This window comes from Diadema antillarum, unplaced genomic scaffold, assembly GCF_040938485.1.
Source record: "Diadema antillarum isolate AM-2024a unplaced genomic scaffold, OU_Dant_1.0 scf00000104, whole genome shotgun sequence".
In the NCBI taxonomy this organism is placed as follows: Eukaryota; Metazoa; Echinodermata; class Echinoidea; order Diadematoida; family Diadematidae; genus Diadema; species Diadema antillarum.
The window spans coordinates 1,184,214-1,207,575 of record NW_027270993.1 but is presented as its reverse complement, the minus strand read 5'-3'; the positions used below and the strand labels follow the sequence as shown (position 1 = coordinate 1,207,575).

General features: G+C 37.9%; 1 protein-coding gene across 1 annotated transcript in view; it reads right to left on the bottom strand.

Moving 5' to 3' along the window:
• Positions 1 to 10,495: 10,495 nt before the first annotated feature.
• The window catches only part of LOC139719110 (prestin-like), a 50,420-nt gene continuing 37,553 nt past the window's right edge, over positions 10,496 to 23,362 (bottom strand). Inside the window, exons 10-16 of the mRNA XM_071630544.1 lie at positions 22,873 to 22,950; positions 17,995 to 18,090; positions 16,937 to 17,113; positions 15,528 to 15,767; positions 12,982 to 13,246; positions 12,035 to 12,150; positions 10,496 to 11,238 (exon numbers count right to left, since the gene is read on the bottom strand). Of these exons, the coding sequence (XP_071486645.1) occupies positions 11,116 to 11,238; positions 12,035 to 12,150; positions 12,982 to 13,246; positions 15,528 to 15,767; positions 16,937 to 17,113; positions 17,995 to 18,090; positions 22,873 to 22,950 (1,095 nt within the window). The 3' untranslated portion in view covers positions 10,496 to 11,115. The remainder of the gene's footprint in view (positions 11,239 to 12,034; positions 12,151 to 12,981; positions 13,247 to 15,527; positions 15,768 to 16,936; positions 17,114 to 17,994; positions 18,091 to 22,872; positions 22,951 to 23,362) is intronic.

Below are 23,362 nucleotides of genomic sequence, written 5' to 3'. Positions count from 1 at the left end.
TCTTGCAATAAAAAGCAATCATTTATTGAAAACAATCACGATAGGAAATGCAATCGAGGCGGCTCAAAAAAAAAATGTACGCCACACCAAACCATTTCATAGATATCCTCTGTATTCTGAAAATAAACTCATTTCTATATCATCTCATAAATCTGTATAGTGCATCAACATATCTCACGCAGGTCTGGGTAGGACATTTATTTCTCGCATATATATCGCCTCAACAATCTAACGCTGGAAGAAAAACTCAACAAGAGGTGACAGAAAATACTGGTACGGAACCACTGACATATACAAAGTAAAGTAGTGTGGCTCTTGTAACATTCACTAAGTTCTTTCTAGACTGATATAACATATAAAGAAATTCAAATCACAACAGAGGGCACTCGTGCTACAGAAGGCAGCTTTTCTTGCAGAGTATGTACAGTAGCACGAACAACACTGGTATAGAGTGTACTCCAGTCATGATGGACATGGTTATAACAAAATTCCAGTTACAACGAAGTAAAAATTCAGGTCGCAACATTATCTGTTCTATATTTCTTCGGTTATGATAAATTTTGATACAAAGAAAGAAAACTGCTGGTCCCGCCGCGAGGACTTCAATATAACGGGAGTCCACTGTACTCTCAATAGATGCATGGCAGTCATAAATTCACATTCACTGCCAGCAGCCCTAAAGTACATTTCACCAAATGAAAACATACTCGTCTTACTCGCAGCATGTCATCTTCCTGATAGTTTGATGTTCCCCTTTAAACTACCAGGGTGAAATACACACATTCAGATACAAATAATGCAGACCCAAATATAAACTGGCCTCTCACAGCCTCTCCCAACATTGTAGCGAGATGACCAATGACCACTGACCATTCATTTCCATGACAGTTTGATAGAGAAGCAAAATCTCCTAGCTGGACAGTATTTTGCCCTGCCTTGAAAGCGCTAGTCAACTTGACTGGGAAAGGCATTGTAACGGCTGTTAATTCTGAAGTTCCCGTGATCATCCCCTAGCAACCAGCAGCATGCACCTGGAACCACCACAATTTTTATATCATGTATTTACGATTTTCTGTTTGTATTTTATGTCATCTTGTATTGTATATTGTATATTGAATTGCCGAATAAATAATAATAATAATAATCATCATCTATTTTTACTGCTTTAAATGGAGCATAATGCAACATTTGACAGCTACCAGTGAATATACAAGCAAAAAGTGAAAAAAAAGTGAAATACATAACGAAGTGAGCACTTCAATGTGCACATACAAACATATTTGGCATACTGACTGTAATGTCATGTCACAGCATTTTGTTGTATATCCCTTGCATTTCTTTGAATCTATGCTACCGGTGTACATGTATACATGTGTACCTGTGTCTTGTACAAATGTATTCTACTTAAGTACCACTGTACTATATGTATGCATGCAAACAAAGCAATTTTCCAGAAATGGATAATGAAACTGAAATGAATTGGAATTGAATCAAATTTGTCAACGTTTGTCAGCCATCAAATGACATTCTTCCCTCCTTGTGTTTGGCTGCTACGCACCACTGTACAAATATAGCAAACAATAATACTTGTATCCCATCCTTAACAGACTCACACACATGCTACAACATCATGTGGTTCTGCCTGACGTCACATTAGTTTTGCATACCTGTGCAGACTTACTGCCCAACTTGTGGGCCAAGCTATACTACGTATATATTATTACTGTGCATATTTCAGCTATTTTATGAACACCAGTAATTAAAGGTTTGCATTTCTCAATGAAGAATCTGATAAAATTTTGAGAAATATAGTAAATCGTTCTGTTTGTAGATTGGGTCAAAGGGGGCCTGAGCTTTCAATTCTACCAGAATCTTCATTGGAGACAAAACAACCTTTCTCAACATGTAGATAATTTCCCTGTTATACACAAAGACAGAAAAACACACAAACACACAAACAAACCACCATGTCATCAAGTATACACTCCCTGACTTCATACTTAACATGCATCGTCTCTACTCCACGAAAGTATTCTTTGGAATACTATTTGGTGAAACGATGACCTATATCCACAAAGGTGGTTTCAATTTAGTCCATGGTCTATGCAAATTTCTTCTACGTAAATGCGTGTGACAGATTGCGTATGTCAACAAACATCCAATAACTGCACTGATACTCGCATGTGTAAGGTATGCCTATTGCACAACCGATTTTATTCCATGGTCTAAATTTAGGTTTTGACCTTAAAACCATCTTCATGAATACTTGTGTAATAGTCTAGGTTCAGAATCCACAGCAAATGCTTTTGTGCAACAAAACCACAGTAGAATCACTCTCTAACATTCCTTTCCACACACTGCACCAACATTACTCTTTGTTTGTTGGTGTGTGGTTTTTTTTTTTTCAATTTCATTCTTTCTTCTCAGTCAGGAATATGCCCTGACTAATCTGTGAGATGCTTAAAACTAATTTCTCTTTTTATTTCATTTCAATGATAAAAATTGTCACTGAGTAATGCACATCCACCACTCAGTAAGAAGAAATACAGCATCAAATGCAAAGAACACACTCACATAACATGCTCTTACCAAAGAATAAAAGTATTCAAAAACATATCTACAAATCTGACCTCATGAGTGAGCAAAGAATATGGCAAAATGAAAACAGAACTCTAACAAGGAACTATGTAAACCTAATAAAGCTTTAAACACAAACATACAAAAATAAAATTTATCATAAATCCTCAAATAATCATAACTATCCTTCGTGGTTGAAGGCAGTGAATTCCTTTTTCTCGCCATCACAGAGGCCTCACTGAAGGCTCACTTTGGTTAGAAACGACATCATATCTGAAATGCGCATGACACGTAATCCCTCAACATCTTAGAACAATTCCATAAAAGCTTTGAAATCTGCATCTCCTCCTTGAAATATGCTGCAAAAAAAACTTTAACAAAAAATGAAACAAATTTCCATGGACTAGTTCCTCACCTGTAATGCAAAAGTGACAGGCAGTATAATCAAATCACTTCAACCAAATAGTTTTCCATGTTAGTTACCTTCTCCACATCAAATGTTCTCAACACTGCTATTTCTATTGTCAAGGAAGAGATTGACACTAAATTTGTTGCCTGGTGGTCCATTTTGGGCCACCAACATCTTTAAATCTGAAATTTTGGTGGCGCAACAAACATATGTTGTGACCTGATATACAAGCAAAAGAAACAATCCATTTTAAATCTCCCTTGCCAGATTCGGCCATCAAAAGATAAATTTATTACAAAATACTTTCCTGTAATACTTGCTTCACCTCAACTTTTTCTGATGTAAACATATAATCCATAAATGTGGAAAAACAAATTGTCACTGGAGTAAACGAAAGAACAAAAATGAAATAAAATCACGGTCATTACAGAAAATTTAGCACCGTCATATACTGTAGCAGTATTTCAAATATATACATTCAAACTCCACATAAATCTAATTAAACATTACTTTGGTAATATTTCTTTACCATCCATTTCATTTCTATTTTTCACAGGTGTGAATGCAAACAAGTCTGTGCTGGACACAAATTGACTTAAATATTTGGCACTTGCTAGAATCTACATTCTCCGAAGAAAGTAGCTTTAAATATGAGATGACCTGTTCAATTCTCTGAAATTCACCTCCTGCTTGCAGATATACAAGTCAACAAAGTATGGTTCCAATTTTGTTTCTGTCCTACAAATGAGACTAACTGTATTCTTATAACCGCTAATGAAAAGGTTAACACTAGTGATTGAAAAGGCTCGTTTGCACATTTCTTCTTTATAATGCCACAATGCTCTCCCCAATGTCCTCGTAAAATTTTGGGAAACTGCTTTGATTACTGTATGACAAAGTTTTTCCTCAGTTTCGCATGTCTAAACAAACAAATCATACACATACAATGCATTTCAAATATTACAGGAGAAGGTTTGAATGCATCACACGACACACAAAATCAGCAAGTTTTTGTAATTGTCTGGATGAAATATGATTTCGTGCATGAAAATAACAGGATGTACAGTGCTACCCCTAATGTCCATATCAATGTTTTGCTTCATTTTCGAATTTTAGGACATGCCATATAGCAGGACTTTATTAAATCCTATACTAAATGGGGAGATACTATATATTAACCCGCTGAGGACGAGTCCCGAGTATACTCGGGCAGGTGTCTATGGGAATTGCTTGTTGTAGCAAAATCAAACCGTCCTCAACAGGTTAAATGCATGATCAGTCATAGCAACCTAATTACAAGTACAGAGTCATTTTAAGTGCAACTGAGCAGCCACACAATGCTGGATCTGACTAGGTCGTTACATAATCTTTCAAAGACTCGCAAGCATTTTGATACATTTCTTGACTAAATATACCATTTTGACTCACATAAAGAGATAAAGCCTCATATACCACACTGACTGACTCGAGTTGTGCAGTGAAAACCTGAGAATCCTGGACAAATTGAAGTCCTCTGTCCACAATGAGATTTGGGGAAACATTTAAGCAGCGACCAGCAATACCAACAGTGGAGGGATGCCAATCTTTAACCAGTATCTGTAGTATTCCGAGGGCTGAAAATGAGCATTTTTGGTTAAAAAAACAGTATTTTTATCATGTAATACATATGTGTAGTAATACACTTTGGGGGAAGAAAGTAATTTCCATCAAATTTGCTGTATTTTTGCACTTAATAGAAAACACAGTAAGAAGTAGTGCAAAAACAAAAATGTATCAGTAGATATCTCTGACAGTGAGATCACATCTTTCTTTAGCATATTGCCATGGTAACCAAACTTATACATTTTACCTCCTCGGAGATAAGAAAGACAAACAGAAAAAGGGATTACACTTGTACCTCTAGGTCCTACAAGATCAAGTACCCTAGTATTAATGTTTTGTCAACTGAGATCCAACCTCACAATCAAATAAGGCCATTTTTCCTCCTGCAAAATCAAAACAAAAGGTTTATTCAGAAGCAAATATTATATTTCATACAATACAATATCACCAATATTACATGAAATGCCGCAGACATCACATGATTTGTGATGTTTTTCTTTTCATTAATATTGCAAGTCAAATTATATTTTTTGCTTTCACAACTCACAAAATATCTGCCTCCTGTATAACTAGTGCAATGAACTGTATAAGCTGTTATTTTCGCGAATTTCGCGAAATCAGTCGGATTGCAAATTTAAACAGCACGCGAAAATGTTGCGTGGCGCTATAGGTAATACTGCATTTACGATACCATTGGTGTCAATTCACAAAACAAGATCTGGCGAAAATGTCCCTGACCTCCTCATTCGTGAAAATATCTGTACGCGAAAATAACATCTTATACAATTTGTCTCAAAGGAGAAAAATCACTAACATTTCTCTTAAAAATTTTAGTACCATTTTCTCGTTTTATCCTCAATGTGGTTTTCTTGATGACAAAAATTGTCAAGTCCAGATTTGTGACATATAATGCGCACACAATATGTCAAAGCATATATACAACTTTGCTTTGGTATGTTTTTATTACAGATGACTCTTATAAATAAAAGCTTTCAAACTCTGAGCCAGTAGACTTACTCAAATCACTGTACTTTAACACATAAATTTCTTAAAGGCTCTCCTCAATGTGTGGCTGATCACAGCCTAAGTTCAAGTTACATATTCTCCTAGTAACTTGGTCCTCGGTTGCTGCGAGTACAAGGTAGCAAGAAGGTATAGCATTAAAAAAGTTTCAGTTATTATCTATAAATCTAGCTCATGCATCCAAATACACTCAAGTTTTTACTGCTGGATCAAGAAATTACACTATACACACTGCACATCATTATTGAGCTTTTACAAAGAAATTGACTCAATTCAACTACAGTGTAAAAGAATGAAATAGATTCTTCTTTGGAGTAATTTATATAAAAAATGACAGGCAAACATTTTTGCTTGATGTAAAAATTCTCATCAAGTAAGCATTTTATTAATTTATTTTCAACCATTTCATTGTCTTCAGTTATCTGAAGAATAATCTTTAAAATGTAAATTTGACAGTTCGGCATTATTGCAATCATAAACAAGAATCACTCTTGTGATCTGAACGTACAGTCTTAATGGAAAGTATTATCCTTGTGGTATCTGGAAGACATTTTGCTCACTAAAGTAATATCTCTTGTACATCTCACCACACCCATCCACACTAAAAACTCTCAAAATCTCCTCAGATTTGCAAGATGTTATGACAACTTAAGTACCAGTAATTCACACCTGATTTCAGAAAGGTCCCCAGACAAAAGTGCAGGAGTTTGGAAGGTGTGGGATGAGAAGAATGTACTTTGATAAGATAGTTTGTGACTTATGGGGCAAAAACTACACACACTAAATACATGTGTACTGCACAATTAAGGTTGATTGGCTGGACGCTGTGATGCCATCATTAAAACATGATCAATGTAATCTCAGCCTCAGAGATCTTATAACAGCTGATACATACATTCACTGATCATAGTCTTGTTTGTTAAGTCATATTGATTATGAGATCAAGGTGAATTGAGATGTATTAAAATGCCTTATCAATAGAAGACACAAACTTTTCTTAATATGAGTTACTTGACATGATCTCTAAGTTGCTCCAGATCACAAAAGGATAACATATCGGTATTTGTTTGTTACCGAGTGATTCCAAAAGACTAAATACTCGACAGAGAAAGAGCTCATAATAGATTTTCATGGTTTTTCTTCATAAGTTTTTGATAATGACAGCATAGGGACAAATTAAAAATGTGAAATAATAATCTATTACTGGCAGCATGTAATGGCAGCGGATGGTCATCAGTGTCATACATATGTGACCCGCTACAACAAAAGTATCCTAAAATCGCCGACAGCTGAGCCGAGATAATCGGGTTTGAAGTCACGTCATCAAAATTGGTCAAAATAATTGGATTTCTGTTTCTGACATAATCTTGTAGTCTATTGTTTTGTCTATCATCTGCCGAAAATTTGAAGCTAAATGATAAAAGGAAAGGCAAGAAATCGGCATTTTTTTCTGGGCCATGATTTTCCGACTTTCAATGTAACAGAAACATGTCCAAAGATTTGGATTTAGCGCCGCAGCTAGACTCCGCCCCGAGCAACGAGGGAGTGATCTGATTGGTCGTGCGTAGACCGCTGGAGCTAAGCTTGTGAACATCACCTGCTATTGTCAAGCGGTGAAAACTGTCTCGCCTCCCCTCCTTGATCATGATAGCGTCGGAAGGAAAACTTTGAAGGCATTTTTCTCTAGACTCTGATTTTCTCAACCACTTGACATGCGCTAATAAAATCATCGATATCTCCGCAACCGAGTACTTTTATGAGTTGTGCTATATATGAAATCAAAGTAGAAGAGTAAGGGAATAATGTCATGCCATTTTCAGAAAATTGACCTCCCCCGACTTTCGGATCTGTTTGTTGTAGCGGGTCACATATTGTCTTTCATATCATCACAGCATTGTAGATTGTCCACTGCACTTGCTAGTCTGAGTTGTTTCCCTGTGCCAACCTTCCCAGCAATACATGTACTTTCAGTAGAGCACCAGCAAATTAGACAAATCATACTTGTTTTAACATTATTTCCACATACTTTGACAATGCGCAGCAATACACAGAGTAAATGCATAAAATAAAACAACCCTTGGCAATCTTTTCTAATGCCCACATGCTGTTTGCACATGCATACTGTCATTCACTCCTTTTTGTGCTTTACAAATGACGTGAGACAGTGCAGCTGCTGCATAAAAATGATTTACATCCAACTTGGATCAGGAAGTGGCAGCTATAGTGCCAGATTAATCATTAACGTAATACTTCTCACCGTTCATGAATCATGCTATGTGTAAATCATTAACTCACATGAAAAGAAACAACTCGCTGGTATGCAGGATAGTAGCATTTTCCACTCCACTGGCTCCGTACATCTTTGGCGCAATTCCATTTCTGTCCATCAGGTATGCATGCATTCAAATCAGTTTTCAAGGTAATTACATTCATCGAACTAGGTAATTAAACATTGGAAGGAGTTTTGATGACATAAACAAGTTGAATGGTGTAAAGGATTACTGCATGAGACAAGGAGGATTGCACAGAAATTACTGCTAGACATTTGTTCCATCATATCCCTCTAAATATTTCATTCACACTCAAACTTTCCAACCAGCATATTTCATTCAGTTCTCATCAAATGTACACCGGAAGTTGCATATTTTTCACTTATTCCCCTGCTAGTCATCATTTCACACTATTGCTTTAAAAAAAAAAAATTGAAGAAAACAGTGGGATATACAAAGTTTGACTTCATTCAGTGTTCACTCAACTAGGTAGAACTTTGTGAAGCTAACTTGGATAAACACATTCATAGCTCCTATATACATCTCCTCTTGTTCAAGTCCACCCATGTACACAATTTCTGTGCCTCCTTCTTCAGAGATATCAAAACCTAAACACTAAAAAGTGAGCAAAAAATGTGGATTAGGATGCTCAAAGGCAGCATCTCTAAGCCATAGCATGCTCATCATGTAGTTCAGTTTTAGCCCAAAACATCACATTCCTGTTTATATAAAGCAAATAAAGTCATTTGGAGAAGTCTTGAAAATGTGTTGCTAATAACATATCATTTTTCTAACTCTGTGTGATTCTGCCATAAGATACTGTCAGCTTATTACAAAAACCCAACAGCTTCACCTTTTAAAAGATGATTCACCTCAAAAAGATAAACATATTTACTGTTTTTACACATTTGTGACATTTATGAAGAAGAGAGAAGAAAAGATGTTGAATAAAGATGTTGACAATAAAGACACTAAAGATAGATAAAGGCTAGCAGAGATAATGGTAATATTCCATGTGACATGCATACAGCTAAAACCAGTCATAACAGCGAAAATGTGTTGATATTGCAAGTAAAGATAACTTTCCATACATACTCCAATCCAAGCAATTGAAAAAGCAAAAAACTGCAGACATCACAGCAAGAAACGTATTTGAAAATCATTTGTGATGTACATAAGTCACTGTCAAGAGGCATTAAGTACTGTCAAAGTGGGTATTTTTGCGCGAGTAAGTTTTCACGCTGGCCAGATAAGATGAATTTCGTGTGTTTTTTTAAATTCCAAGGAATCAAAACAGTAATTGGAAGAACATGTAACAAGCCAAAATATTTGCACACTTTTAATTTGCACCACCTTATGGTCCCGTGAAAATTTCCACACTGCAAAAATGTCCACTTTTACAGTAATCTAAAGGCTGTTTATTTAAATAACAATGAAACATGCACATAAAGTCTGTCCAATCATTTTGCAACAGTTTTGGAATGCTTGTAAAGTCACTTAGTACTAGCAATATAAATCATATTTCTACAACCTGTATCTTATTTCTATCTGACTCAAGCTTGGTGTATTACAGCAAGTCACTTTCCATCATCTGAAATAACAGATACAGATATTCACTTTGCAACTGATTGCCAATCAATTGACAACTGATTTATGTCAACTGATTTACGACAATTAACTTACATTAATATAGGGCAATTTGTCAACCAGCTCCAATAACAATTCGATGCAAGAATTTCATGAAATCGAAAAATATTCAATTCGTTCCACTATCTTTCACAAGAGATTAAAATAAGCACTTTAGCGCTTTATCAACAGGACGACAGTCTTTTAACCCTAAAGGGGCCGGGCTTTTTTGAAATTTTGCATGCGTGAGACCCACGTCAAAATCTACAAGATTGTGTCATAAGATTTTTTGAAACAATCAATTTCTAATTTTAATTAATTAATTATGCAAAATAAGCTCAAGATCATATTTTAGCCTAATTAAAAGCATTAAGAGTCTAATTTTTGATCTGTAAATCTGTTTTAGCATATTCAATAATTGTACATCACAAAAACTTCCAAAACCCATTTCAATTCTTAAGTATTTTATTGTTTTCAGAATTTCTTATGTATTTCCTTATTTTTCAACTTTTGTTTTTTCTTTGTTTTTTCATTGGAAATTGTCACTGACCACTTTTGTACCATAATTAGCACAAAATTAATCAATGAAAGTGATTAATTGTAAAAATAATTAGGTTTTTATGACTTTCATGACAGAGCACTGTTTTCCATAGGAAATGTACACAAAATCACAAAATTGTGCCCGTTTTGGGGCGACATTCCGTTACAAAAATGGGCGTGGCTTTGCAAAACTATGTGCGGACGTTGCAAATTTGGTCTCAAAAGTTGTGCGAGACTTGAACGAAGAAAGTCAAGAAGCCTCGCGACGAGGCCTTCTCGCGTTACAGAATTATAGGGCAAAACGTCGAGGGGGGGGGGGCGGATTCCCCCCCCCCCCCCCGGCCCTTTTAGGGTTAAGGGACATATTTAATAAATATGTCTTCAGGTGACAGCCTACACTGAGGCAGTACTCATAAAAGAAATGATATAAGCATAGTTTGTACTTGTCTAACGCAAGGGTCACATGCTTCATTCTGTTAAAAATGTCCAAACTCACATTTACTTCAAACCCATCTGCATGTTAACGGTCCGTACAGTGAACCTAGGAGAACAATAGAGGGCAGTATTGCTGCTCAATGGAGCGTGATCACTCTACATAGCTCTTGGAGCGTACAATCACATTGCAACTGCTGAAGTAGCAATATTGGTGAAATATCTGAATTCAGGTTGTTTTCCAACAAGTTTCCACCATCCATCTGTAACATTCTCGGGATGACGGGACACGCCAAACATTCTCTCTGCGCCTTTATTTTTTGTCTCTCTCTCTTTTTCTGTAAGTGTGCAGTACAGCTGTCTGACAACCACTCACCGTATAAATTTCAGAATAGATAAGCGTAGGTCTAGTAGCTCTATTCACACTTTGATATTGGCACATTAGACACAAGAGTATGAAGGATAGAACTTGGAGAAAGAGGAGAATGAGGCACCTTATTTTCTCAAACCAGAGCACTTCAAGACTTTCGGAGTTCTTGCCTTGCTCAGAGAATGTTTTCAGGATTAATTGTTTGGGTGCAGCATTTTTGGAGAGGTATTTATTTTGACTTTTGTTTGGTGTATGTAGCCTTGCTTTCAGACCTCACTAGATGGAGATGCAACATCTTCTGTGAGTTCTGGGCTCTCCTCTGCCTCTGTTGAGTTCAATCGGTACATGACCACAGCCGCCGGGTCAGGCACAGAACGACGGGACGATAACTGTGGAGAGAGATCATATTAGAAAGCCATTAATACAGAATTCAAATTAACTTGACGATACATCATTTGTTTGAATAGCAATAACAAAGTCATTCTTTACTTTTGCAGGGTAAACACACAGTTTCTTACAGTCGCAAATGTTGCACTCATATTATATGAAATGATCTCTCCATAATTCCAATATATCACTAGGTTAATTGGTGTTTCAACACTGTATGCCATTAATTTCAAGCCAGGACTAATGCTATTGTCACGTAAAATGCTATTAAAAAAGAGAAAAGGTTAAAATGCTAAAAACATGACTACATTGCAAGTTAGGACAATACATTTCATCCGCCTCAAATATTGGCTCCAAAAAATGTATGATTTACAAACCTCAGGGCCACAAGGCCTCATTTCATATAGAGATGTCAAATTATGATCTTAACCACGATTGCAGTTATTCCAGCACTAGATTCTCTACTAGTTCTCTACAAGGTAGTTGTAATCAGTGTAGGTTACTATACTATTAATTGCACATATGCATACACACAAAGAAAACTATCTGACACAGTTTGTTAATATAACAAGGTACCACAGCTTGAATCTGGACTCAACAAGAGATATTGGTTTCTAGTTGAAGGGGAAAAATTCCCAACTTTGAAAGAAGTGATGAAAATTGCCAATTTGCAATATATTTCTAAACTCCCACTATACTGTTGACCCTGGAGATGTTGTTCCATAGCCCTGCTACTGTTCCCTATACTTCAGTCATGCCACATTTGTTTGAAAAGGCCAGGCTAGCCAAACGACTCACCAGTTGGTGTCCACTGTCCACACTGTGCAGTACTGCATCATGCAGAGTCACATAAATTTTATCCAGACCTATAAGGTCTAAGAATCCACTCTTGTACATCAAAGCTCGAATGGGCCCTGGAATATGACAGAAAGGGAGAGCACTGACTCATTCAAAGTCACAGCATTCATGAGATCACCCAGATCAAAATCCACAAAACTCAGGTGAAAATGGCTACGCACTTTTCTACACAGTTTAAAAGAGTAAGCTCTGAGCTCTAAAATGATATAACTCGTTCAAATTGGCCTATCCTAACCCATTCAAAAAGTGGTTGAAATAAGAGAGAGTTAGGAGATGCAGTTTCATAGAAAGGAAGAAAAGAGAGTTTAGCCCCTTGAGGACAAGTCCCGAGTATACTCGGGCAGGTGACTATGGGAAATGTGTGTTGTAGTAAAATCAGACCGTCCTCAATAGGTTAAAGATTGGAGTCACTCACGCCTGTTGTGCTGAAGTATAAGTGAAAACATGTTCTATTTCACAGTAAAAACACTACCTGTAAAAAAAAAAAAAAAAAAAAAAATGGTCCAGAAACACTGCTCACTTCCCGATTTCGGTTTTCTTCTAAGCCGCCAAATCTTGACTGTAGGTAGAGAAAAGCTTTTTCTCCAAGGTATGACGAACTTTAAAAAATTTAAGGCGGTCACCAAAAATGACTGGTCCATTGCAGAGATTCCAATCTGCAACTTCTTGTGGGTTTTAAGGTGAGTGGTCACCCACAGCTACTATCTACAACATGAACAGGTGACCCCCCCCCCCCCAAAAAAAAAAAAAAAAAAAAAATCCAGGTTCTATCATCTTTGACATACAGTCCTTTGACTTTTGGAGCAGTGTGTTGATTTTCATACATAAATAAATGATACTGGTGCAGCTTGTGCTAATGAAATACTGAATGCAGACACCTCACCCACCTCTACAATTGGCCAGGACAACATCAATGTCCACTTTCTCATAATCGGCGATGATGACCTTGAGTGTACTGAGGCCCATGGCATCCACGAAGCTGACCGCTCCAAAGTCCATGATGATAGTCTTGACCAGGGAAGTGGAGCGGTGGTTCTGGTGGTTATTGGTCCTCACTAGCCCAGTTTCCAGGGAGCTGTTCTGGGGCGTGATGGCCTCCGTGTTAATCTCTGTCTCATCCTCAATATCATCATTGGTCTTCACATCCGCTGACTGTACATGAGAAAGATCAACAAAGTTTACTAGAATAGTGTTTATGGTTCATCTGTTTCATTTTTTAAACACTTTGTAGTATAAATGAGTTTGATAGTCTTTTAACTAGAAATATCACTTAAGGTGATTAATACCCCCGCCCCGTGACGACAGTCTTACCCAAGGAATGATCTTTCCTTGATCTTCTGCCATTTAAATGCCGTTACCATGGCAACGCAGCTTCCGACACGTCCGAAAAATATGTCTTGCACATCTTCCCACCAAGACTATTGTGTGGCCACATTTCATAAGCTTTTGTCAAAAACTGAGGAAGTAGTTCAATCCACAAGATCTTTCCTTGATCTTCCACCATTAATATGCCGTTACCATGGCAACGCAGCTTCCGACACGTCCAAAAAATATGTCTTGCACATCTTCCCACCAAGACCAATGTGTGTGCCACATTTCATGAGCTTCAGTCGAATACAGAGGAAGTAGTTCAATCCGCAAGATCTTTCCTTGATCTTCTGCCATTTATATGCCGTTACCATGGCAACGCAGCTTCCGACACGTCCGAAAAATATGTCTTCCACATCTTCCCACCAAGATCAAGGTGTGTGCCACATTTCATAAGCTTTGGTCAAAAAACTGAGGAAGTAGTTAAATCCGCAAGATCTTTCCTTGATCTTCTGCCATTAATATGCCGTTACCATGGCAACGTACTTTCGGGTACTGTCAAAAAATGCGTCTTGCACATCTACAACCAAAGGCACACATCTGTACCAAGTTTCATGGAAATTGGGCAAAAACTGAGGAAGTAGTTTGCAACACAAAATTTTCCATCATTTTGGCTCATAATATGTGAGCTGTTACCATGGCAACATACTTTTTGTCACTGTCAAGAAATGTGTCATGCTGACCTATATCCTAAGACAAACATTCAATATGAATTCCATGAGAATTGGAAGAACACTGATGAAGCAGTTGCCACTGCGGAAATATGTGTCTTGCACATTAACATATTCAGATGAACATCTGTACCTAATTTCATAAAAATTGATCAAAAACTGTGGGAGGAGTTCGCGACGCAAGATTTGTACCCATTTTTGCCCATAATATGCCGTTACCATGGCAACGTACTTTTGGGTACTGTCAAAAAATACGTCTTGCACATCTACAACCCAAGGCACACATCTGTGCCAAGTTTTATGGGAATCGGTTGAAAACTGAGGAAGTAGTTCGCGACGCAAGATTTGCAACGGACCGACCGCCCGACCGCCCGACCGCCCAACCGACCGCCCGACCGACCGCCCGACCGCCCGACCGACCGCCCGACCGCCCGACCGACCGCCCGACCGTCCGCTGATTCCTATATACCCCCTTCAAACTTCGTTTGGCGGGGGTATAATAAGTCGTTACAATTGATAGAATGTAAGTGATCGGGTTGTAGATACTACAAGTGTATGGTTACCGCATGAAAAATAAAAAAACAATAATACAAACAAGACATTCAAAGACAGGCAGGTCTTCCACAAACTTGACAATTGTATCATATCTAAAGGGCACAATCTTATACCAAGTCATCTATTTAATGGACCATATCTTCTACCAATCCAATCTGCTGAGTACATCCTCAAAGCAAGTCATCATATCAAATGGACCGTATGTTCTACCACTCCGATAAACATGGCATGTATTTAAACTAAGCCATCTTTAATAGGATGGTATAGTATTGGTGGAGATGAGGATTGGGCTTTTAACTTTTTGCGAGACATCAAGAAACCAGTTATGAAATAGTACAGAGCATGCCATTCTAGGAAGAATTCAAAGTTTATTTGATGAAAATCGTTTTTGGAATTGCCCAGACATCCGAAAACAAAGTAAAACAAAGCGCTCATAATAAAAGGTGGGTCCCACCTTTTTCTTGATTGCTCTCTTTTGGATATCTCAGCCATTTCAAAACCAATTTTCATCAAAAAAAAAAAGTTGAATTCCTCTTGGAATTACATGCTCTTTCACATTTCATAAGAGGTTTCTCATTATCTCAACAAAAAAATGTTAGAAACCTGAAGTTAGGTCTCAACAAAAACTATACAATCCCTTTCATAACTAATGGAGCTTACCTTCTCTCACTCCAATTTCCAGAAGAGACCACACTACCAATTCCTTCCACCTTTATAAACCCCCTTTCGTGAACTCAAATCAACATGGGACATCCTTACAAAAAATCCACACCAACAGATCGCACCATTTGTTACTCACAGCCACAAAGTCTCAAGTCCAACAAGATCAGATTACTTACCACTGTCTGTAACTCCTGTCCATCTTCTGGTGTGGAATCCCTGTTGTTACTGTTCTTGTTGTTCTTGTTATACTTGGCCTGGTTGCTTGCTTCCTTCCGTTCTTCCTTGGCCCTCTCCTGTAGAATCTTAGGTGGGTTGATGCCAGTCAGTGAGTACATGCGCTGCTTGACGAATTCAGCGTTGGCAAAGTAGACTGGAGCATTCACACGGTAGATCTTGATACTTGGTATTTCCACAGCCTGCAAATGGTGTGGCAGGAAATGTATTAGCATTAAGAGGGTATTGGTGCTACCAGGACAATGACAAAGCTACAAGAAAGACATACAGAACCACAGTATCTGACGACTGATCACACATTATCAGACTTACATGTACAGAGCCAACATAAGCATTTGCCATTTAGATAATTATCAATATGTTTTTAAAACCCACAAGCTAATAGCGTAACAGGTATGCATCATACATGTGTATGTTTAATTTCACATACCCACACACAACACCACATTGATTAAATCTAGAAAATAAACAAAACACTAACACATCACGATCAGTCACACATAATCATGCCTGCAGAACAGGCCACGCACACACACACAAATACATAAGGGTCACGCACACACAAACCCACACCAATGATTATATGTGACCTGCTACAACAAAAGGATCCGAAAGTCAGGGGAGGACAATTTTCTGTAAATGACAAGACATTATTCCCTTACTCTTCCACTTTAATTTCATATATAATGCGACTCATAAAAGTACTCGGTTGGGGATATATTGCATGTCGATTGGTTCAGGAAATCAGAATTTCGAGAAAACCCCCTTCAAAGTTATCCTTCTGACGCTATCATGACCAAGGGGAGACAAGACGGTTTTCACCGCTTGACCATAGAAGGTATGCTCAGATTAGCAGCCTCTGCGATGTTCATTCAAGTTTAGCGCCACCAGTCTACCAATCTGTAATCAGGATGCCATGAACTGACCAATATGATCACTCACTTGTTGCTTGGGGCGAAGTCTAGCTGTGACGCTACATCCAAATATTCGGACAAGTTTCTGTTCTGTTGTGAAGTTGGAAAATCATGTCCCAGAAAAACGCTAATTTCTTGCCTTTCCTTTGATCATTTAGCTTAAAAATTTCAGCAGATGATAGACGATACATCAGACTATAAAACTATGTCAAAAACAGAAATCCGACCGTTTTAACCAATTTTGATGATCTGACTTCAAACTTGATTTTCTCGGCTCGATTTTTCTCGGCTCAGCCACCAGCGACTTAAGGATCCTTTTGTTGTGGCATGACACATATCTAAACACAACAGGTGACATACAACTCACAAACACGTCACACACAAACACACAACAGGAGGCATAAACACACACACGCACACACACAGGGGTCACTTACTGCATCATAGTAGCTCAAATCCCGGTAGATATCTGTTTCTGGGATGTTTCCCATAATGCAACATTTTGGCCGTTGTGTGCGTATAACGATAGAAAAGATGGCAACAGCCACTCCGACACCAAGACCTATGTCTACTCCAAGCAGTATGACGGCTGAACATGTCACTATCCACAGCATCTACAGATAAGATGGTGAAAAATTAGAAAGAAATGATGATGTATTGAACCATGTGCTCCTTTCATACAATGTACACATAAATGAAATTAGTGGCATAACTGCACATTTCAATATTTGGATTTCGCAAGTGCTGAGTAAACACAGATGCTTTTATGCATATTTACGATACATCATGTATTCTCAGATAAATTATAATTAATTTCTAACACAGGAAGTACAAATGACCTTTTTTTTTTTCTTTTTCTATTTTTGGAAGGGGTTGGAATTGGATGCATTGAAATCTACAAAGACAGTCATCATCAATGCAGACCAAATGGTTACTATATCTGTTTAACTTTTTCCAGCGATGTATGTAACTTCCGAAATTTTAAACAGATGGCAAACATTCATTTATCAAAATCACAGGTTTTCCAATGAGAAATCAGGAGATACTTGTGTGTAACCTGCATTTTAAATGGAAAGTCCAGATGAATTACATAATTTTGAAAATATTCTTATTCCTCATCCCAATCACTGTACATTCTTACACTCTGTACCTAGTATTACTAATTTATAGTAGTTGAAACGTAAAAGTCTGAAAATCATCCAGAGGTCTCCTTTAATAGACCAAGAAAATACCTATATCACGGAAGCCTTTGTATTCTACTTTCAGGACATAAAGAGCAATTTCAAGTTTCAGGGAGCCTCCTAAAGAATCTGGGAGATTTGGCAATTCTGAGATGCTATCCACAGCCTCTGATCAACTTTATATCAATTCTAATTCATGTTTCCATATAAGGTACAAGTTACAAGTCTGACAACAAAATGCCTTCAGCGCTAAGTGCTCAAGTGAAACAACACACACCCATTACCAGGTAAAACACTGTGTCTTGACTACTTACACAATCGATCTTGGAGAATTTCCACAATTCTTTGATGTCTCTGAATTGTCTGAACATGCCCCTGAGTGCCACAACAACAATCCCTGCCAAACAGCCCTGTACAAACATGTGACAAGGAGAATGAAATGAAAGAAAAGTTAGTAAATGAATTTGATGAAAAATAAAACAAACAAATCATTGACAATAATAATAACAAATACATGATCTTGAAAGGGTAGCTTTCCCCACCTTGATATTGAAATTTATTTCATGAACTGTATGATGGTCTGTGTAGAGGAGCAACAAAAAACCATTTACAACACTTACAAATAGTTTTGCATGTGGGTTATATATCAAGTTCCAACTGAATTTCACCAAAGTTTCACACTAATGTTTTGAACTTAATAGGTATTATCCTTATTTCTGACTAGCATAATAAACAAGAGACCCGGGGGTCACGCACTCACCTGAGTATCGCAATTTCACCTTCCATGCATTCTTGCACACTCTTACCTGAGAACATTGGAAACTTAGGTCTGCATATGGATCTCCCCCCCCCCCCCCCTCAAATCTGGGGGGGGGGGGGGGGGGGGCAGGCAGCCCTGGATCTGCAATGAACAAACTTGCAACTAAAGTCATCGATGTACAAACTCATGGTATTAACTTTGCTTTATCATTTCTGGTTCTAGAGCAGAAGATTTCAAATATTCCTTAATGTGGGGTGGGGGGGGGATGGACCCCCTAGGGGCCCCCCAAGAGGAACATGGTGCCCATTTGAAGGAATTGAGATTCTTGGAACTTGGAACTACGAACTACACTAGTACAGTCATCATTGTACAAACACAAAGTAACTTTGCTTTGTCAAGTCTGGTTCTAGAGAAGAATTGTAAATATTCCTTAATGTGGGGGGGGGGGGGGGATCTGGCCCCCTCGGGTCCCCAAAGGGGAGCATGGTGCCCTGTTGAACAAATTGAGATCTTAACTCCCTGGCATGCAACCTGTCAAGTTTGGTAAATATTCATCAAGGGGTTTTTCAAACGATTATGAACATGTACAATTTACACCACCATTTGGACCCATTTCACCCCACTCCTTGGGTCCCAAGGGGGAAAGGGGCACCTCTGATTCCGCCAACCCGATGAACAAACTTGAAACTACAGTCATCAATTTACAAACTCATAGTATCATCTAAGCCCTATCACTTCTGGTTCTAGAGAAGATTTTTAAAGGTTCCTTAATTTTAGGGGGTTTGGCCCCCTGGGGACACCCCAGGTGGGCCATGGTGCCCATTTGAACAAGTTGAGATCCTATCCCCCTAGGAATGCTACCTACCAAGTTTGGTGAAAATCAGACATGGCGACCTCAAAGTGAAGATGAAAATGTACAATTTAGGCCCCATTAGGACCCCTCCCCACCCCCCTCCCCTGGGTCCCAAGGGGGGCACCCCTGATTCCCCCATGAACAAACTTGAAACTACAGTCAACAATGTACTTACTCATAGTATCAACTAAGCCCTATCACTTCTGGTTCTAGAGAAGAAGATTTTTAAAGATTCCTTAATTTTAGGGTGTTTGGGCCCCCCTGGGGCCCCCAGGTGGGCCATGGTGCCCATTTGAACAAATTGAGATCCTATCCCCTTAGGGATGCAACCTGCCCAGTTTGGTGAAAATCGGTCAAGCGGTTCTCAAGAAGAAGATGAAAATGTAAAAAGTTTACGCACGACGGACGCCGGACGAAGAGCGATCGCAATAGCTCACTTGAGCCTTCGGCTCAGTCTCAGGTGAGCTAAAAACTAAGAAATTCAACTTTTTATACAAATAAAAAACTAGTTTTGTGTGTGTGTGTGTGTGTGTGTGTGTGTGTGTGTGTGTGTGTGTGTGTGTGGTCTTTTTAGGTGATCCGAGTATCCTCTCGGATCACCTATTGTATCTGTACGGATTCTTTATTCTTCTTTATTTCTGGCCAAAATTTGTGCAGAGGTTAGCTCAGAAAGTGCATTGCCTATCAATTTAAAAATCATACCATCTATGTATCATGTCCATCTAATAAAATCATAGTGATCAGTTGACCGTGACGTCACTATGACATCATTATGTGAAAACACATTCTCATTCATATCTCATTAATGAAATTTACGTCACATATATTTCAAGTCAAGGGCATTCTAATCATGTTTTCAAATTATAGTTACCACTTAAAACGTGCGTTGAAATATTTACATGCTGCAATCGAACTCAAAAATTTTTTGCACAAGTTTCAGACCATTTGGAGCATTTTTTGAAAAATTGAAAAAAATGGACGGACGCATACGCACGCGCGCATATACGCACGCACAGCTCACATGCAATGAAAATTTCCCGTTTTTTCACACGGATCGGATGTCTGAAATGTCAAGGGATATTTCTACCAAGTTTCAAGTCAATCCGACTCAATATGACGTCATACGGGCCCGTCAAAGTTGAAATTCCGCGCGTGCGTCAATGGCGATATACAGTGCAACTATGCCAAAAAACTGCCAATTTTAGATCCGATTTTACTCTTCAGGATGGACGGTGACCCCCAATTTTCTTTACATATTCTGAAAGCTGATGAGTTGTACATGTCATTTCATAGGTTGGCGATGCTGAAGAAATGATTAAAAGATATCAAATTTCTTAATAAAGTAAAAAAAGTAAATTTTCAAAATGACGTCATCAAATTTCAAGTTCATTCGAGCGTATCTCACTAATCCTTTGCCAATTTTTACCCAGATTTCAGTATGTTGTAGCTTATTTAATGGTCTTTCAAAAATCTTAAACACAATTTTGATTGGATGACGTCATCACCTCGTAAGAATGGATTGAAAGTAATCTTGTCAAATTTGACCAGTTTACGTGTTATCTCTATGGGAGTGCAGTTTTTCTGGAAATGAAAATTGACATTACTATTTTTTTCGAGCACTAGCTCACTTATGCTTCGGTGAATTTCTCCCAGATTTAAGTATGTTGTAGCTGAGACTTTGGGCTATCGTAAGTGTGCCCTCCGTTTTTTTATACGATGTCAGCATCACGTCAAAAATCTTGGTTGAAATTGAAGCTCATCTTCGATGTATTGAGATATTTCTTTCTTTCTGCAACTTTCTTTGCAATAACTCAAGAAAAACAGCCCTTATGACCCCCATATTTTGCACATGTTTAGTTCATGTCACGTACATTATTTCATAAAATAACAACTACTTGATCGGACACCATCTTGGGTATGTAAATTAGGGTCAAAGGTCATAAATGTCTCATCCTGTATCTTGGTGAATACATGTCCTATCTTTCCCATATTTTGCACACGCAAAGACCATGTTACAAGAATCATTTCACAAAATAACCACTTTTTGCTCAGATGCCATCTTGTCTGTGCAAAGTGGGGTCAAAGGTCATATGTACTTCTTTCTGTATCTTCATTATGACGTGTTATCTCTGTGGGAGGGAATTTTTCTAGATGTGAAAATTAACATGATTGTCTTTATCGAGCACTAGCTCACTTACCCTTCAGTGAATTTCTCCCAGATTTTAGTATGTTGTAGCCAATTTAATACTCTTTAAGTTTTGTTAATCAAAGTTTTAATAAGATGATGTCTTCACCTCGTAAAAATGGATTGCATGTAAACTTGTCAAATTTGACCAGTTTACGTGTTATCTCTATGGGAGTGCAGTTTTTCTGGAAATGAAAATTGACATGACTATCTTTATCGAGCACTAGCTCACTTACCCTTTGGTGAATTTCTCCCAGATTTTAATATGTTGTAGCTGAGACTTTGATCTATCGTAATGTGCCCTTCGTTTTTTCATACGGTGTCGGGATCACGTTCAAAAACTTGGTTGAAATTAAAGCTTATCTTCGATGTATTTTCATATTCCTTTCGTTTTGCAACTTTCTTTGCAATAACTCAAGAAAAACAGCCCCTATCACACCCATATTTTGCACATGTTTAGTTCATGTCACGTACATTATTTCATAAAATAACAACTACTTGATCGGACACCATCTTGGGTATGTAAATTAGGGTCAAAGGTCAAAAATGTTTCATCCTGTATCTTGGTGAATACATGTCCTATCTTTCCCATATTTTGCACGCGCAAAGACCATGTTACAAGGATCATTTCATAAAATAATCACTTTTTGCTCAGATGCCATCTTGGGTGTGCAAAGTGGGGTCAAAGGTCAAATATACTTCATTCTGTATCTTCGTTAGTGTATACGGAATTCGGTACCAAAGACGGCAGGTCTGACTCCCTTTTCTAAATGAGAATCCACACATCACACGGCCAATGCCTCATCAACACAGATGAAACCTGTATGGTCATGCCTATTTGGATCAGGACTCAAATCATTAATTTCCAAACAGATCGGATCACCTAATTTGTCAGTGTTGACAAATTCCAAGTCTAGTTTTGTTTTGTTTTGTTTTGATTTTTGGTTTTTTGTCCTCAAATACAGAACTATGTGAAATATGTGGTTAATACGACCAAGGTCTGTAAAAATGTCTGCAAACCTTACCACATAATGTACATGTTTTTTTTCTTTTTTTTTGGGGGGGGGGGTTTGATGAATAAAGGCAAAACTCTTGTTAGGGCTCTAAAATAGGAACTTTTTTTCATTAAAAGAAAATATATTGTGTTAATTTTTATGCAGAAAAACATACAAAATATTCTATAAACAAACTTGATGGTAGCTCTTCAAGGTTGATTGAGGCACCTGTTAGAAGCCATGATTTTATATGAAAGCAATCATCATTAAGTACACCTTACTACCAACAGTCTATCTGTTTCCTTTAAAATTTTGACTGATATATTGCTTTCCTCTAAATGCCTCTGATAAAGAGCTGTCTTTCTTTGAAGGTCAATCTCTCCTGGAGACGTCACCTACCACGGGAAGCGCCTCAAAGAACTGAGTCAGCAGGAAGAGAACCAGGAGGATCGGGATTGTTGAAATTATGCCAGCAATCTGAAGACAGGGGAAGATATCGAGAGAGACATATGTCTTCAAACACATGCTGCTATGCGATACTTGTGGTTTCACAACCAAGGATATTGGGGGTACACCCCTTCTACTGGCCGCATTATTAGCCTGCCTATTCATCAAACAAACTGAGGAAAGAGCCTTAAAGGTTCATGTATAGCTCTAACATATACATCAGGAGAAAACAGACAAAAATAACTTCCAAAGAATAACTTAGAAAAAAAAAGTACAAAAACATACAAAAAATTGATACAATCAATTAAAAAGATGTATCAGGCAATCAAGTAGGAATAGAAATACAATACATTGAGAATAAAATTTTGACAAGCGATTGAGCAATACATTATATGCCCTGAAGAAAAAGCAAGCCTGTCTAATGTACCAACATTTGTAAACA